We start from the raw sequence: 19,470 nt of genomic DNA, 5'->3' as shown, positions 1-19,470 counted from the left end.
CACATGAACATGTTACTAAGGAGGATGACAGTGAAGCTCCTCGAAGTAGCAAAAGACAAAGGACAGCTAAGTCTTTTGGTTATGATTTCACTGTGTACCTCGTGGATGACACTCCTAAGTCAATTTCAGAAGCATACGCATCTCTTGATGCAGACTACTGGAAGGAGGCTATCCGTAGTGAAATGGATTCCATTATCACTAACGGGACTTGGGAGGTGACAGAGCGACCCTATGGGTGTAAACCTGTGGGGTGCAAGTGGGTGTTCAAGAAGAAGCTCAGGCTTGATGGTACTATTGAAAAGTACAAGGCTCGGCTTATTGCTAAGGGTTATACTCAGAAAGAAGGCGAAGATTTCTTTGACACTTACTCACTTGTTGCTAGATTGACCACAATTCGTGTGCTACTTTCCCTAGCAGCCTCACATGGTCTTCTCGTTCATCAAATGGACATTAAGACAGCTTTTCTTAATGGAGAGCTGGATGAGGAGATCTATATGGATCAACGTGATGGGTTTGTAGTTGAAGGTCAAGAAGGCAAAGTGTGTAAATTGTTGAAGTCTTTGTATGGTCTGAAACAAGCTCATAAGAAATGGCATAAGAAATTTGACAAAACATTGACATCTGCAAGCTTTGCAGTCAATGAGGCAGATAAATGTGTGTATTATCGCCATGGTGGGGGTGAGGGAGTTATTCTGTGCTTGTATGTTGATGACATACTGATATTTGGGACAAACCTTGAGGTGATAAATGAGGTTAAATCATTCTTGTCTCAAAATTTTGATATGAAGGATTTGGGAGTAGCTGATGTTATCTTAAACATTAAGCTAATTAGAGGTGAGAATGAGATTACACTCTTGCAGTCCCATTATGTGGAGAAGATCTTGAATCGCTTTGGCTACATTGATAGTAAGCCTTCTCCAACACCTTATGATTCTAGCTTGTTGCTTCGCAAGAATAAGAGAATTGCTAGGAATTAACTGGAATACTCTCAAATCATTGGCTCGCTGATGTACCTGGCTAGTGCAACTAGGCCTGATATCTCCTTTGCTGTGAGCAAGTTGAGCCGGTTTACCTCTAATCCAGGAGATGATCACTGGCGTGCGCTTCAGCGAGTAATGCGCTATCTGAAATGTACTATGGAATTGGGGCTTTACTATTCTGGGTATCCTGCAGTATTGGAGGGATATAGTGATTCTAATTGGATCTCTGATGTGGATAAGATCAAAGCCACTAGTGGATATGTCTTCACACTAGGTGGTGGTGCTGTTTCGTGGAGGTCTTGCAAATAGACTATTTTGACGAGGTCAACCATGGAAGCAGAACTGACGGCACTGGATACTGCTACTGTTGAGGCAGAATGGCTGCGTGATCTATTAATGGATATGCCTATTGTTGAAAACTGGTGCCGGCTATCCTTATGAACAGTGACAATCAAACGGTAATTGTCAAAGTGAATAGTTCTAAGAATAATATGAAATCGTCTAGACATGTGAAAAGACAATTGAAGTCTGTTAGGAAATTGAGAAACTCCGGAGTTATAACGTTGGATTACATCCAAACAGCTAGAAACCTGGCAGATCCTTTCACGAAGGGACTATCACGAAATGTGATAGATAATGCATCGAAGGAGATGGGTTTGAGACCCATGTGAGTTATACTATGGTGGTAACCCAGTCTATGTGATCGGAGATCCTGTGAATTAGAACCTGGGAAGAACAAACCATTAGTAAACTAGAGGAGAGTACCAATCTATACCCTCTCTAAGTGAAGATGCATGTACTCTCGTGAGCTACAAGGCAGGTTGGCTATGCCTTAATGAGTTCTGTTGGCTTTATATAGCGAAGATGCTGTCCTGCAGAGCATTCTTGAAAGAACTCACCTTTGTAAGCTTGACTGTTGGTCGCAGTCTATGAAGATTTTGGGTGAATCTTCTAGGAAGCTTACTAAAGACCTAGGAGTATGACTTATATGCTCTACCCGAGGGGTAAACTACAGACGGTCTAGTACCAGATAAGACTCTGAGTGAAACTTGCTTGCACAAGACTGTCAATTCAAGGCGTAGTCCATTGTTCAAGTTGTGAGTAAGTGTAGCTTGGAGATCTAGGTGGATGTTCAACCTTGATCGGTCTCCATCGAACCGCTGGTATATAAACAATACATTGGAAAAGACAAATCTCAGTGGGATTCTGAGATTTGGTTGGGGATTGTTGGAATTAATAGATGGGCTAAGGCCCATTCGAAGATTAATTCTTTGGAAAATCACAAAAGCCCACCTCATAGGATGGCATGCATGTGGAGTTTAGTACCACCTTGCTTATTCTAGGAGAGGGGGACCTCCTTAAAATGGAGGATGCCCTCCTAGCCACTTGAGGCATGTGTGGTGGAGAGAAGAGGGGGAACACACGCGCGCGCTCGCTCGCCTCGCCTAGCCTGGCAGGCGGCGCGCGTGCACGACGTACGCGTCGAATGGTCCGCAAAATTGGCTCCTCACCTTTGCGCAGATGCAGCCTCCTTTTGCAGTTTTGTTTTGCTGCAGGAAAATTCAGATTTGTTTTGTTTTGGAGTCCGGAAAATCCGGTTCGGTGCGTGAAAACGGCGTGGAGTCCGGATAAGTTACGCGCGACTTATCCGGTTCGGTTACGTGGAGTGGAGATCGTGCGGGTGCACTGAGCAAGCAACCGTCGCCTTATCCGGTTCGGTTACGCGGGTTTATCTCTATATAAACCGAGCCGCCGCCTTCACGCAAAACACACGAAATCAATCTAGGGATTGCCTCCTCCTCTGTGTTGTGCCGTCGCTCGTGGACTACTCCATCCCGCTCGCCAGCGTGCACCGGCGATCGGGAGAGCAGGTATCCCGAACCTCTGCCTTCGACGTCCTGCACCGGGAGAAGGCGGCAATAAGGTTTTTGGGAAGCGCTTCGCGCGCTGCTCCTTGTTCATCCGCGATGGCTCGCCTTCCTCTCTGCTCGCGTGCTGCGCGCCTTCATCGACGCTCGCAACCGCGAGTAGTTCCTGCCGAGCAACCGGTCTTTCCGCCACCTCGGTACGTGTTCGACATGTTGCGCATATTTGATTTGTTCATGTTTTACTGCTTAGTTTACATATGTAGATCTAATGATGCGTTAATGCTAGTATACATCTGTAATGTCATGATTTATTTATGGAATATATTAAATCATTATATGCCTATATTCTCAACATACTTCAAGTCCCTGAAGCTTTTGCTGCCCACACACTCATGGTGCAAATGAAACGTAGTTCATATTGTCCCTATAGTCACAAGTGTCAAAAATATGAGATTTGCTCCGTCCAATAAAAAAGTACCTCGACGTACCAGTACCTCACGGTACCAAATCATTTCTGACCATTGGATCTAACAATACTCGTCATGCCCAACTATATCCAACGATCGAAAACGATTTGGTATCATGAGCTACCGATACCTCCAGGTACTTTTTGCTGGACCAAAGAGCCTCGCATGTGCCCATCCTAAAAATCACAAAAAGGAATAATGGGCAACTAAACAACTGATTTTACAACCGGGGCATGCACATTAAACTGTAAGATGTGGAGGGCATAAATTACACGAAAGCTAAAGTTGTAGGACCAGAACTAACCTTATTTTGATCATAGTTTCACAATGTATGTTCCACCTTTTTGCGAACAATGTTCTGTTGAGAGAAAAAGTTTGATTTGTAGCTTTAGGCCATTTTCAAGGCGTCCTGTGTTAGCTCATCAGTTGGCTGCAATGAATTATAAGGGTAACTCCTTGTATATGATAACAACTCTGAGAGGTGAAGGGTAACTCCTTGAATATGATAACAACTCTGGCAGGTGAAGAATATGGTTGGAAGAGAGAGTATGTGCCAACAGTTCTTGAAGAATGTGGCTGGAAGAGAGAGTATGTGCCAACAGTTCTTGAAGAATGTGGCTGGAAGAGAGAGTATGTGCCAACAGTTCCATGACAACAGACCGCACCATAGGTAGCAATTCCATGGCAAAATGCAGATAAGCCTCAGGTTTCGGATGAGACGATGCATATGTTGTAGCTATGTAAGCAGTAACATCCCAACTTGATGTCTTATATCATTTTGTCCCGCTGTCTAGATTGCTTGAGTAAGATCTAGATTACTTTTGAGCAAATAAACCATGGCATCATGTTCAGAGAGGCCAGAAACACGGGCAACCAACACATTGATGAGACCATCCAAAGATTGAGACTCGATACATATAAAAATTTGAGAGCTTGATCCGGTGCAGGAAACATTGGATTGAGTGGCCCGTAACAATAGCCGGCCTTGAGAAGGCCGTGGTGATAACGGCCGCGGAAATCTTCCATAGGGATCCGAGAAATTGCCCTGAGGTACACACCATGGATTCTGTCCAGAAAAATGCCCCGGAGTGACAGTGTCAATGTAGGCTGAACCTTCATTTCGAATTTATGGCATCTCATAGCAGCAAGATCCATAGGATTGTTCAAATTCTTCAGATCCAGCGGCTTCTGCATCAATCTGGTTAACCTGGTCACATCTTGAATCGAGAGGAGGCGACGACGGGCCGGAATTCTCTGCAGACAAAGAGTGGGCGAGGTGAGACACTGGCGCGGACAATCCAATGAGGAAAGCATCAGCATCAACATCAGGCAGCCTCGTGGACAACGCGGCGCATCTAAGAGCAGCCTTGGCAGCATGTGAGCGGAATTGGAATCTGTCCTTGTGACGATGATGGTGGCGGTCAACCTCGATGAGGCGGACGGCGAGAAGGAGATCCGCCATGGATAGGCGGAGGTAGCGGAGCGCATCCTAGGTGGGGAGATAGTGGTAGTACGATGTCAAGGTGATCAGGCCTTCCAGCGAGCGCTCCGCGACGGTGTGCGCCTCTGGAGGGGAGGGGACGTCGCCGCCGGTGACGATCTTAGAGAGGACCATCTCCCCACTTGCTCTTGCCACCCGCGACCGTGAGGCCATGGTGGTCTCCCGCTTCGGAATCATGGCACCGTCGGAGTCGGGGAGTTCGCTGGGGACGACGCGGAGGGTGTTGGCGATGATGTTGTTGACAGGGTCGGCGAAGCCGAAGTAGACGCCTGCGTTGAGGAGGCGTGTGTTAACGACCAAATTTGGTAAGATATGAACCAGGTTCGGCATTGGAATCGAAGCAGATTCGGCAAAGAGTTAGATTCGAAGAACAGAGTATGCATCGGCTGCGAAGGCATCGGCTGGAGTCTGCATCGTTTGAGATGGATCGGATAGAGAACAACGGATACAGCCGGTAGAGTCAATACAACCGATTCCGATGGGGATGGCTCCGAGGCTGTTTCTAGAATCAATCAACGTGCTTCACAAGGATTGCCACGATGGAGATAAATCTCTCAGAAAGACAATTATATATATTAATTAGGATATTTCGTGTAATTCTCTTTAGAGATATGTTTGGGCAAAAGTCTGCCGCAAAGACTTATGGTATCTTAGAGTTTGTTAGAGATAAGAGTTGTGTCCGGCAAGGACATATTTTGTATCTCAGGTATAAATATGACCTGAACGGCTGAACCCAATGTAATAAAAAACAACAGTTCAATAATACTTTCGGTGCATCGCCACCCTTTTACTTTCGTTCTATTTCGACGAGTTCCTACTTTTGGGTTGAACTGCATCGGTTTCGATCTTCAACTAGATGAAACTTGTCATGGCGGTTTGCGTTCTCCGGATTAGTGTGTCCATCTTTATGACACTCTAATCCTGTTTATGTAATTCGTCGAGTTATCATATACACTCTGTAATCTCTGTTAGTTGCGCTATATGACTTGTCATCGGCTGGTTCTTACTATTAGGAAGTAAACGATAGAGTTATGTTTTGTTATTAATCTAGATTATATAATGTATCTACCATCTCTTAGAGGTTTTCATCCTCTTGCCTAGATCTTATACTTGTCTTTATGCTTAATGCTACATCGGTTGAATTCGATCTATTAAGTAATATCTATAATTAATTATGATATCTGGCTTGTTTTATGATTATCAAGAGAGATAGCATCGGGGTTTCAGCCGATCTTACCTGATTTAGCTACTTTACATCTCATATGCTTGATTGATAGGCTAGATCTACCCTTTAGAGTGAGATCTTATTGCATTAAAGTATATTAGACTTTTTGTTTGATATATTTTGCCTGTTTTAATATCTTAGTATAAAGTGGTATCGGAGTATTAGCCGATACATGCTAGATCTACCTGATCGGCTATGCTATAAACGTATATATAATCATTACTTTAGTGTATACTTCGACTTTAGTGATTTATACTATCTCGGCATGGCGACCGATCTATCCCAATCACGTAGTTTAAATATACATCGAAGAAAGCATTATATATCGTTAATATCTACAGCCGATCGAGTAGATTTAGCTTTATCTTATTTATTCATAACTGTCGATCGATTCCAACATGACATCGGCTCAAAGATAAATGATATGTCATCGGCAACTAGCCGATCGGCTATCGTTTATAGATTTAACCGCGGTTTTTCTTATCTTTCTTTCTTATTGATTGCATGATCAAATCAACTGGCACGCTCACGAACCTAAAAGCAAGATTTTGGACCTGCACTGAAGTTAAGCAGATCTTACAGGCTAGTGTGTGTTTTTAGCATCAATAGCGTGCGGCGAGCACTAGCACACGGTCCAGCGACAGCGCGTCGAGCGCCTCCTCGTAGTACCCGTACATCAGTCCTAGAATCACGCGTCTGTTGCGAGCCATGCCCTCCCGCGAGCAATCGGAACGGTTTGGCCCGACGCCGGAGTCGCTGCCGTCTCCATCGCGGTCGCTCCCGCCTCGCACCGCTGTCGGCCGGCCATGATCTGGGGTTAGGGTGAGCGTGGATCACAGGAGGAGGAGGGAAACAGATCCTCTGACATTGGGTGGAAAGTCACGGTGTTGCAGTTGGTTTCATCCCTGCTGACCACTGCATCCAACGGCACACATCCATCTTCCCTCCTTCGAACTGCATATTGTGCGGCCCAGTTCGATTTCTGTGGCCATCGGCTAGGCCATCAGGTCACAATGACCCTGTTGCCTGCTACTACATGCAAGGACTCAGTCTCGCAGAGGACAAGGCTGTCAAGTCTACAACAAGAACAAGAGAACCAAAACTACTGAAGCATAAAACTGCTATCATTTAGAATAATTCAAAATAAGACCTAAGTTTCAACTAGCATCATTCATGCATTGCAAATCAACAGCTGAGTTTGGAGAACACTACAAGGCGTGGCTATTGTGACTAAAACAGTAGAATTGAAAAAAAAACAAAAGTATTGCACTGGGTACAAGCAGCGTGTGTAGCCAAGATTATGCGGTCCAGTAACTTCTTAACATGCCAACTCATTGCAGCTTTTGGCCTAATCCCTGAATTACCAGCCGCTTCAATTTCAAAGGCTTGAATTTCTGAAATTTTTCTTTGTGATGCCATCAAGTGGATGGTTTCTGGCAAATGAAGGATGTGATTATGCTCAAGAACTAGATCCGACACTTGATAATTTCCTACCTCTCGATTTATTATGAGACCCATGCGTACTTTACAGTCAGTTCTAGTTTCAGCTCTAGGATACCTAGTGAGATGATCTCTTTTGTCCTCTGTTCGTCGACCCTCATTTGAACATACATATCTGCAGGATGTGATCTTGTCATCAGACTTGCTTTTATTTTTGTATCTTTTTTTTACATCAAAGCCCATATGACCTCCATATTGTACCCAAAACTCCCAAGCCTTATCCTCATCAACCTAGGTAAGAAGAGCTTCAGTGCGGAAGCAGAAGGCCTCGAGCCAACAGAGGAGTCTGTCAACAAGCATTTCTGCACAAGGAAAGTTCTCCTAAGCAATGACACGCCAAACGTTGTCGCCACTCTATGTTTCTCATACTGATCTACATTTGTTTTATTTTTTCTGCAAGGAAATCAATTTCATACTATCTATGTCAATGCTATAAGCAAGAAGAAAAATTCTTCTTGAGATTGAATTATATCATCAAATAAAGGAAGCTATTTAATCAGTTGAGGACTAGACACGATTTATTTCCGCCTTTGTTCCACTAATGGCAACTTGGAGAACTAATTTGTTATTGCAACAATTTTCATTCTATATATGTAGCTGCACAAGAATTGGCAATTAATTTAATTATGAACTATTTCGTTATTACTTCAACAGTTTATCTAAGGTATGATTCACACCCCCTCAAACCCCTCTATTCTAAGAAAATAAAAATCAAGAAAATATTTGTTTTTCGATCTATGTGTTGGAAAATTATTGGGATTTTATGTGTTGGAAGAAAATTATTGTACATATTATCTTTTAATTAATGAGTAGATGATAGGGTTAAAATTAGAGCTAGTAGTCACATTTACTATAAAACTTGCTCTAAGGCAAGTAGCACATTCCAACGAAGTTCAATCAAAAGAAGCCAAACCATCGCGCCACCGCTAGTGATGACTAGAATGACCCGTCACAACATGTGCACAATCTCCGTGGTACAATCTCAACTCCAGTAGTACTCCAGTGCTCTCTGGAACCTCCTAGCTTGCCCGAGACAGAGAAAAAAAAGCCTCTTCTCTGGCCCCTCTTCCTCCTTGATTCCGGTGGCTCGCCGCCGGTGACGGGAGGGAGAGGGGTCAGGCTCAATCGCGTCTCCTTCGTATAGTAGTTTAGTCGGGTTAGTCTCGTAGTCGAGTTAGTCTCATTCTGTGTCCTTCCTATTCTTCGTCTTTGGTCCTCTATGAAGAGTCCAGTGTTCCCTTCTTCAGATCTGAAATCTTGTGGGTGGATCAGCCAGGGAGGTCAGTCTTCGCGGTGCCAGACCTCGATTTCGTCGGCCCTAGCGACGCCTGATTGTGGAAAATTCAGCTACAGTGCCGGTGGCCGAAAGTCTTCAAGCTTTGACTCTTTGAGGTCGCTAGCCATAGTTTGCGGTGGATCTGGATGGCTTCAACCGATTTTCGCGGCCCCTTTGTCCATCTGATCCTTGGCGATGTGCCCTTCCTCAGCGATGTGCTCAGCCGCGTCGTGTCCGGTGAGGGTGGGCTCACACACACCCAGATCGTCGTCGTATTTGGTGGGTTTGGAGGTGCAGAGTTAGCTGAGTTGTTGAAGCAGTTCGTGCTTGCTGATTCCTCCCATGCGAGCATCAAGAACATTGTCTCGACCGACAGCATCTCCATCAATTTGCTGCTGTGCCTAAATCAGTTATCCAAGCAGTAGCACAAGTCATGGGCCAGCAAGGAGCACGCCATGAATCCCCTGCATCATACAGGCAACCAACAAGCTACACAACAAGGCAAAGCTGGTCCCGGCAATTCTGTGCATGCTGGCAACGAGGTCTCCTTCTCAATCCTCACCCATGGGATACATCTTAAGTTCGTAAGACTTTATCATCGCCACCATCTAGCTTCTCTAAAGCTTAAGGTCAGCTGGGTTTTGGGTGCATCTTCCATTTCATTCCTTTGCAGCAGTATCCATGTCGAGATTATCGTTCGGGTTGAGCACCGACTATCTGTTAGACTTTGGTCGGCAGGGATGTTGTTAGTGTTCCTCAGATTTGACGATGACTTTCATGGCAATCATTGGTTGAGTCCGGTGAAGCCACCAACATATCTACGACTCAACTCCAAACCTCAATTAGTGCCAAATCCGTGGAGGCAGCCGGAGGGATCGCTGGCAGGTCAAGCGGGAAGCACGTTTGAAGAGGCCCTTGGGTGCAATCGTCGCGGCAATGCCGCGGATCTCCAACGATTGTATTCACTACTGATGTATTAGATGATCTGGAGGTTTGCTTTCATCATTCAATCTTTACCTTCTTTCAGGAAAATGGTCCTTAACGTTTGTTGTCAATTTTTTGCAAGGCGATGTTTCAGGGAATGTTGTTCCCTTCCAATGTACTCTGTTTAATATGCAATAAAACTTTATGAGTTTCAAAAAAAAAAACAACATGTGCACATTGTTTAAGGGCTGTTTGGATAGCTCTCATACTTGTAAAGTGTAGCATGACACACTTTGTGTTGCCAAGAATTTTTTGTCACAATTGTGATAGTCCATGGTAAAAAAGTAGCTCTATGATAAGTAGGTCAGCTTATTTGTGTCTAGCTATGCGACAAGTAGACTATGGTAAAATATGGCATAACCTATTTGTGGCTTAAATCAAACACAAAACTTTAGTCTTAGTAGATCAAACTTAGTGTCTATAAGGTTGGCAACTAAATTTGCTACGCTTTAACTTAGGTAAGCCACAATTTTAGTAGGTAGTGTTTGGTTCATGCCACAAATCTACTTTGCCTAACCCTTAGGACCTGTTTGGTACAGCTTCAACTCCTGAATTTAGCTCCATGAGTTGAGTCTGGAGTGGAGTTGTGGAGCTGCCTAAACCTAGCTCCACAACTCTAGTACATTTTGAGAGAGCTCCACCCAACTCCACTCCCAGTTTTGGTGGAGCTGAAACTGTTTGGCTGAGCTCCAGCTCCAGGAGCTGGAGCTGTGCCAAACAGGCCCTTAGTCACCTGGGCCACATGTTGTACACTATATTTTCTTGTCTAACTTTGTCTAAACTTAGTTTGTCATTTTATTTGCCACAAAAATGTGGCAAGACTCAATTTAGTAACCTTAGTCAAAAAATGTGTGACATAATTAGTCCTCAACCAAACAAACCCTTAATTACCAAAAAAAATGCTTAAGTTTGACACTCAACCAAATAGTCCCTTAGGCCTTATTCGGTGCAGCAGTTTGGAGATAGATTTTTATTACACGTAAAACGAGAAATCTTATTAGCACATGATTAATTAAGTATTAACTATTATGAAAGCTTTTTCTGTCAAAAACACACTATTTAATAGTTTGAAAAACGTGCTAACTAAAAACGAGCTTGAAGTTTGGAGTTGAGGAAATGGAAACAAACTTCATTCCATCAGTGCTAACTCTTCTGAGCCATACACGAGCCACATATCATATCAGCTGGACGATATCGCTAACGTTATCCTTACATCCACGAGGGAAATGCCGCACGTACCCAGAAGCGTACTAAAGAGAATCAGACCAACAAAAAGGTTGGCAGAAGAAAAAAAAAAAAAGCCATTGCAGCCCACAGCCCAGAGCCCACTGGCTCGGCATGGCCCACAACTCCCGGAATCCGCCTCACGTGGACGGCCAGAATCCCCGCGCGGTCGCGGTCCAAGATTCTGACCCCCCCCCCCCAAACCCTCCACAATACCCACGCGTCTCCACTCTACCCTCTCCCACTGCAATCGGGACCCACGTCGCACTCTACCCCACATGTCACCCGCACTAGACAACCACCCCCACCCTTTCGGCGCGAGCCGGATTAGACAGCCGCCCTCGTGCCGCGTGCGCCACCGATGACGCAGTCACTCGGCTAACACGCGAATCCGACGGCCGGGACGCGATTAGCGGCTCGCAAAGCCCTAATTAGATCCCCTCTCCTCCCTCCTAAACCCATCCGTGACGCGAGGCAGTGCGGTGCGGATTCCATTCTCCTCTTGGCATCACGAGGCGGCGCCGCTTGGTCTAGCTAGTAGCCACAGGGAGAGGTGGTAGCCGCAGCCGCCGCCGACGAGACCTCGCCGCCGGGGGGAGGGCACCATGTGTGGCATCCTCGCCGTGCTCGGCGTCGCAGACGTCTCCCTCGCCAAGCGCTCCCGCATCATCGAGCTATCCCGCCGGTAGCATGCCGCCCTCGTCCCCTTCCCCTCTCTCTCTCTTTCTCTCTCTCTGTCTCTCGCTGTATATCTGGTCCGCGCACGTTCGTGTGTTCGTTCTGAATCGAGGGATGGAGATTTTGGCCGTGGATCTGGAAGGGTTGGACTCGTCGCCGCCGTGAGATGGTTGTGCTCTAGGTGGCGTCCTGTTTATTCGACTATCAAATAGCTCCGTTAAAATAGTTCGTCGGAATTTTGATGATTCAACGTGGTCGAAAAGTTCGTCGGAATGTTTGGGGGGGGGGGGGGGTAAATCCAACGTTGTTTTTGTTTTTGGTTATCAATATGGGAGCGAGCTGTGGTGCATCATTAATGACGGGTTGTTCGATGGATGGTGACTTTACTGGTTAGGAGTGTTTATGTCGTGTAAGCTTGTAAAGAGATAAGAATATAGATGGATTATGGAAATGGAGACATGGAGTTCTATGTAGTGTAGCTACCGTTTTGGTGAGTCTAATTCCTCAGAGTTTTCATTCGGAAATGATAACGTATCAACAAGTTTTATTTGCACGAGATGCCTCTGGCGTGTGCTCTTGCATGGTAATGCCGTTAAATGATGTTGATTCCAATTTGATTAAAATGTAGTATTATATACGTCAACTGTAACATGTAACACATGCCTCCGTGATGTGCCCCTTGTGCTTGCTGTGACAAGTACGGGGTTCTGATTTAAAATTACGACAATGGCGATATAATGGGCTTAATAATCTGTAAAATACGGTCAGCTTTGTTTTGCCTGGAATTCTATTGTTGTGGGAAGTGTGGGCCTGCTAACTCAGAGTTATGCTATGGATTGCCAATATGTAGAAAATGCATCTTTCTATTCTACTGTAGTATAATGTGGCATGTTTTTATCACTGTAGTCTGCACTCTGCAACCACTTGATCTTTAGGAACTGAATGGTTACAGTTTCTTGTGTATGTCCTTATATTAGAGCAAATAATTTTCAACGTAGATTTAATAAATCTTCTGATAGAATTAGTACCAACTTGTTGTAGACTCAAGGCATGCTGCATTTTTCATAGGTTGTTGTGACGGTATGTAATTCATAGTTTTCATAGATTTAATAAATCTTCTGATAGAATTTTTTGAACTGCTTATGCACTGACTAACCCAAGTTTTCCAATTTTCATAGGTTACGTCATAGAGGCCCTGATTGGAGTGGTATACACTGCTATCAGGATTGCTATCTTGCACACCAGCGGTTGGCTATTGTTGATCCCACATCCGGAGACCAGCCGTTGTACAATGAGGACAAATCTGTTGTTGTGACGGTATGTACCTTGACTGTTCCATTGACCCTTATGCACCCTCCGCAGATTTTTTTTTTAGTATTTCATTAACTTTTAAGTTTTAATATGTGATTTGCCTCGCTATTCTACTTTTGGTAAATAGCATGTTTCTGAAATATTTTGTCATGGGACTTTCCAAATATGTCCCTTGAGCTCTTTGCATCTTATAACGGTACAATATTTTAATCATCAAAATGTCTTGTAATGAAATAAATCAAAGATTTCTTTCCTTATTATAGTTTCTGTGGAACCACATCTGATCTTGTAGTTGACACATCCAGGTGAATGGAGAGATCTATAACCATGAAGAATTGAAAGCTAACCTGAAATCTCATAAATTCCAAACTGCTAGCGATTGTGAAGTTATTGCTCATCTGGTAAGTTACATGTTCTCTTTGTTGCACCTTGTTATTGCTCAAATTTCATCTAAGCATCGCCTGGTATACACTTACTATTCCTTCGTATTGACACTTTCATATTGATCTTTTTCACAGTATGAGGAATATGGGGAGGAATTTGTGGATATGTTGGATGGGATGTTCGCTTTTGTTCTTCTTGACACACGTGATAAAAGCTTCATTGCAGCCCGTGATGCTATTGGCATTTGTCCTTTATACATGGGCTGGGGTCTTGATGGTATGTGCACTCCTGCAGTGAATCTGTTCACCACTTCATCTAGTTATTGATCCTTGTGCTGGAAACCAGGAGGTTTGATTCCTTATTTTTCTACAAAAAATTGTGGTGGTCACAATTTTCCATTGGTTTGTTTGGTTATACCACTGTTTCAGTGGCTAGTCAGTGCTTCAAGGCTAGGGTTCACATTGATTCTTGCTGGAACCATTTTTCTCTGTTTGATCAATGAGGAGAAAAAACAGTGCCGGATCATTTACCATCAATTGCCTATTGTGTTGCAAATTAAATTAAAATGGAAAGGACCAAACAAAATTTGCAAACAACCTGGCATATGCATAGTTTTAGCACAGGATAATTTGGAACTGTAACCGTCTGTCCGTGTGGATTGCATCACTTCGAGTGAGTCTGAGAAAATGAATAATTTGTGGCATTCAGTATTTCTTGCAATTTTCAATATATCTGTTGGGAATGTTGTTGATTGATATTCTGTATATGTGCAAGCATTTACATTTTGAAAAGTTAAATGTGATAGTCAGTTGATGGAAATCTTGATACTTGCTATTCAACAAGCAATCGCCAGCTCTCTCTTACTTATGTTGTTGACGGTCATAGGCTTTAAGCCTACTTTATGCGTGTAAGAAAGAAATTAAATTGTTTGGCATGTCCTAATCTCTTGGACTGTCAGATAAATATAAGATACTCCCTCCGTCCCATAATATAAGGGATTTTGAGTTTTGCTTGTAATATTTGACCATTCGTCTTATTCAAAAAATTTTGAAATTATTAATTATTTTATTTGTGACTTACTTTATTATCTACAGTATTTTAAGCACAACTTTTTGTTTTTAATATTTGCAAAAAAAATTTGAATAAGACGAGTGGTCAAACGTTGCAAGCAAAAACTGAAAATCCCTTATATTGTGGGACGGAGGGAGTAGTTCACTTAATAGTTACCTATTTTCTTGACAAGGTTATCAAATCTGCCCTTTTAGCTTGCAAATAGAACTATAGAGATCCTGGTTTGATGCCTGTTGCTTCAAAGAACATTAAGGTTTTTGCTACTCACCATGATGGAACATTATTCCTTTTGGATCCGAATATCTGATATTGGGACCCTTCAAGACTTTTGTTGCCCAAGCCCATAAAAACACAAAACAAGGGCAATATAATATGTTTGAAGATGCACTTTTTTTCTTTGGTATGTTTGGTTACCAAATCTCCACGTTTAGTTTGCAGGATAAAAATTCTGGTTTTGATATATGTTCCTTCTAAGAAATTTAAGGTTTTCGTCACTGGTCATGAAGTAGGATTCTTTTTCGATGTAATATCAGGGTCCTTGTTCAAGGTCTTTGTTGCCCAAGCTCATAATACAGAATGACAATATAATATACTTGCAGAGGGCAAGAGGCACCGTTTCCTTCCATATGTCTGGAAATATAATTTCTCCTTGTCTTCGAATCTTGGCTAGTGCGATGTTAGTTTAGCATTATTGCCTTTGTGATTTTTATTAGGGTATACTTGGTGTTTATTTGTAGGTGTATTGTGTTTTCAGGTTCGGTTTGGTTTTCGTCAGAGATGAAGGCATTAAGTGATGATTGCGAGCGATTCATATCCTTCCCCCCTGGGCACTTGTACTCCAGCAAAACAGGTGTGCTATTTCGCATTTGTGACATACTGACAGTATCGTCTAACAGTTGATGTTAGAAACACTGTTTTTAGGCCCAGAAGACGAAAAAAAGAGGAAGGCAGAAATGATCAAAACTATTATAATATTGCAAATATCATTTTGTTTTGTCTATGATTACTGACTTGTCTTCTAATATCCAACCTAGGTGGCCTAAGGAGATGGTACAACCCACCATGGTTTTCTGAAAGCATTCCCTCCACCCCGTACAATCCTCTTCTTCTCCGACAGAGCTTTGAGAAGGCACGTCCCATTCCCATATCTCTTACGCTGCACAAAATCTCTTCTAAACTTTTGATATGTTGTGTTTATGCCGCTGATTAGGAAAAGCTTGTTCAAACCTCAGATGGTTTTTCATACAATAGATTATTTTAGCATGATATATTATACTGCTCTCAGATTGACCAATGATGGTTCACCATGTTGACCTCTGTATTAATATTCAAATAGATGGCATAACATTTCTGAATGGTCTATGCATGTTTATGGTAGCATAAGCAAATGATTATATCTTACATAAGATGCAAATTCTGCAGGCTATTATTAAGAGGCTAATGACAGATGTGCCATTTGGTGTTCTCTTGTCTGGTGGACTGGACTCTTCTTTGGTTGCATCTGTTGTTTCGCGGCACTTGGCAGAGGCAAAAGTTGCCGCACAGTGGGGAAACAAACTGCATACATTTTGCATTGGTTTGAAAGTAAGTTTCTTAAGCATTGAGTCCTATTATTGCGAAGATTTGTGTTAGCCTGTAGGGTATCTTTCCAATTTTTACCTGTTCTCCTGGTGTTCTGAGTATTTTGAAAGAAAATGGATTTTTTTTTAAAAAAAAGGAGTGATATGCTTAGATATTGGGCACATGATGATCTAGTTCTTCAATGTTCCCCTTTTTTGTAGGGTTCTCCTGATCTTAGAGCTGCTAAGGAAGTTGCAGACTACCTTGGTACTGTTCATCACGAACTCCACTTCACAGTGCAGGTTCTGTATCTGTTCTCTGTTTTTTTTGCATAGTGAGAAAAAAAATCTTTTGAAGCTCTGATTCAATATTGTAAAAAAAAAATGAAAACAGGAAGGCATTGATGCACTGGAGGAAGTCATTTACCATGTTGAGACATATGATGTAACGACAATTAGAGCAAGCACCCCAATGTTCTTGATGTCACGTAAAATTAAATCTTTGGGGGTGAAGATGGTTCTTTCGGGAGAAGGTTCTGATGAAATATTTGGCGGTTACCTTTATTTTCACAAGGCACCAAACAAGAAGGAATTCCATGAGGAAACATGTCGGAAGGTAATTAAGGAGAATATTTTCATGATTAATCTTCTTCTGCCCAAGGCAGCTAAATGTATTCTTGAAGCATTTTCAGTAGTATACTATTGCACTTTTAGTTTAACTACTTAACTAGTATTTGGTTGGTGTTTATGCACATTACAGTAGCTGGTCTACTTACAAGAATTATTTTTCTTGACCTTTAGATAAAAGCCCTTCATTTATATGATTGCTTGAGAGCGAACAAATCAACTTCTGCATGGGGTGTTGAGGCCCGTGTTCCGTTCCTTGACAAAAACTTCATCAATGTAGCTATGGACATTGATCCTGAATGGAAAATGGTATGTACACCGGACATCAACTTTTATTGCAGTTATTTTTCTTATATTGTAACCAGTACTGTCACTTTCTAACACTTATTATCCTGTAAATTTTAGATAAAACGTGATCTTGGCCGTATTGAGAAATGGGTTCTCCGGAATGCATTTGATGATGAGGAGAAGCCCTATTTACCTAAGGTTGCAAAAAGTTAAACTTTTTGAGTCGTATTTGACCTATAATGTACATAAACTTCCATATGTGCTTAAACTTATAATTTATTCGTCTTGCACAGCACATTCTATACAGGCAAAAGGAGCAATTCAGTGATGGTGTTGGGTACAGTTGGATTGATGGATTGAAGGATCATGCAAATGAACATGTATACTGTCTTCTCTGTTTTAAAACTATTGACAACTTAGCGGTTTTCATTTTTTAGCCTACAGTTTGTTTGATTTCTTCTGACCTAAGCTGGAATTCACATATTTTTCTGTTCATTTTCAGGTATCAGATTCCATGATGATGAACGCTAGCTTTGTTTACCCAGAAAACACTCCAGTTACAAAAGAAGCGTACTATTATAGGACAATATTCGAGAAATTCTTTCCCAAGGCATGGAAGATACTATCAACTTTTGCTGTTCTCATACTATGCTGAGCTATGCCCTAGCTAATTAACTTTCGGTTTTATGCAGAATGCTGCTAGGTTGACAGTACCTGGAGGTCCTAGCGTCGCGTGCAGCACTGCTAAAGCTGTTGAATGGGACGCAGCCTGGTCCAAAAACCTTGATCCATCTGGTCGTGCTGCTCTTGGTGTTCATGATGCTGCATATGAAGATACTCTACAAAAATCTCCTGCCTCTGCCAATCCTGTCTTGGATAACGGCTTTGGTCCAGCCCTTGGGGAAAGCATGGTCAAAACCGTTGCTTCAGCCACTGCCGTTTAACTTTCTATCGTCGCATAAAACTCCGTAGTTTGTTGTTCTTGGTTCAATCCCAGCTTCTTTCAGATGTCGTTAGTTTCTTCAAACATGTAATGGAGATGCGTGCTTTTCCTGGCTTGTTAGTTACTGTATGCTTGTCATCGTGTATGTTTTCTTTTCTTTTCCAATATGCAAACTGTTTGGTCGTGGACTGATCAGAACATTGTAAATATGAATAACCGCGACTGATATCCTCAAGTTGCTTTTGGTTTGCAATAGTTCTAATCTTGATGTTCTGCTGGGAATCGGAAGATGTTATGCAGTATGCGTATTGTTGGGGTGTAACCGTGTAAGTGCATCTGAAATGAAGTTACGGGCGATGGTAACTGGGAAGCAACTTACGTGTGATTTGCTACAGGAGTTCTTTTTTCCCTAATTTCATGGATATACCGTAGGCCTTTGTCAAGTGTGTGAAACTGTAAATGTATTCTTTAATGGTGGCTTATGTCCGCGTTCTTTAAGTTATTGAATAAAAGTGTACATCCTCATCTTTTCGCTTATGTTTATACTTATAAGTTAAAATTTATTTTTTCAATCTTAAATTTGGAGTTGATTTTGAGTTTTTTTCATCGTAGTTTATTTTTCAGTTTTTGTTTTTAGATCGCTAAGTATACGTATATAAAAAAGTTTTATTCACAAATTATTTTTTATTTGTAAATATGCTGTTTGACTTATTCCTTAAATAAACTAAATGATGGTGTTTGTAGTTGCATACACTTGAAATTTTTTTTAAGAGAACACCGGTTCCTATTATTGATACCGTTGTATTTTAATTTTTTTTTAATAATATTATAGATAAATATGTAGGTAAATCGATGGTATAAGTTTATATATAGAGTTTGTCGGAACATTTTTTTTCTTTTAAAACATAGGGCCTGTTCACTTTGATGCCAAAAAAAACCTTACCAAATTTTGGCAAAGTTGCCAAAATTTTAGTAACTTGCCAAAATTTTGGCAGGATTTCTTATATAATTGCCAAAATTTGGTAGCAAACTAAATGTAGCTACTTTTTTTTGGTAACTTTACCAAAATTTGGCAAAATTTGGTAAGGTTGAAAATGGCATCAAAGTGAACAGGCCTAGAGTTCCTTTAAACAAATCATAATCTTTTTAGTTGTATTTTATAAACCCCCCCCAAACTCTTAAAACCTAAAATTCTTTTAAAACAAATTACAATATATGTGGTTTTACTTTATGGATGCACCAAATCCTGATATTCTTCCCTCGAAACATAAACCCTGATGTTCCTAGGAAGACAGTAGCTCAAATAGTTCACTGAATACAAGCCTAATGACCAATGCTAGTCATGTCATATTGCATGTTGGCCTTTTCTCTTTATTTTTCTCTTTCCTAAATGTGATTGGGTTATTTATACAGTTTATACCTCCCTTGATATAAATACATATAAAACCAAAAACGTGAACTTTCGATGCTATATAACCAATTTTTTCTCAATAATATTAGTAAATTATGTTTAATTTGTAAAGAAAAAAGGAAAAAAAATGAAAATATCAAATGGAGGAGTACATGACAGAACAAATTTCTTGA

General features: G+C 41.8%; 1 protein-coding gene and 1 pseudogene across 1 annotated transcript; both read left to right on the top strand.

Moving 5' to 3' along the window:
* The first annotated feature begins 8,518 nt into the window (after positions 1-8,518).
* On the top strand, positions 8,519-10,007 carry LOC107281336 (uncharacterized; annotated as a pseudogene).
* A 1,429-nt stretch (positions 10,008-11,436) lies between these two features.
* On the top strand, positions 11,437-18,421 carry LOC4340706 (asparagine synthetase [glutamine-hydrolyzing] 2-like). The gene is made up of 14 exons (NM_001402802.1): positions 11,437-11,710; positions 12,882-13,020; positions 13,320-13,415; positions 13,533-13,674; positions 15,224-15,319; positions 15,504-15,598; positions 15,892-16,053; positions 16,251-16,331; positions 16,423-16,644; positions 16,830-16,964; positions 17,061-17,141; positions 17,237-17,323; positions 17,446-17,553; positions 17,636-18,421. Exons 1-14 carry the CDS (start codon positions 11,631-11,633, stop codon positions 17,885-17,887), a joined length of 1,776 nt encoding a protein of 591 aa, NP_001389731.1. The 5' UTR covers positions 11,437-11,630; the 3' UTR covers positions 17,888-18,421.
* Positions 18,422-19,470: the final 1,049 nt, after the last annotated feature.

Source organism: Oryza sativa, chromosome 6 (assembly GCF_034140825.1).
Source record: "Oryza sativa Japonica Group chromosome 6, ASM3414082v1".
NCBI classification, from domain to species: Eukaryota; Viridiplantae; Streptophyta; class Magnoliopsida; order Poales; family Poaceae; genus Oryza; species Oryza sativa.
This window is presented reverse-complemented; position numbering and strand designations above follow the sequence as displayed.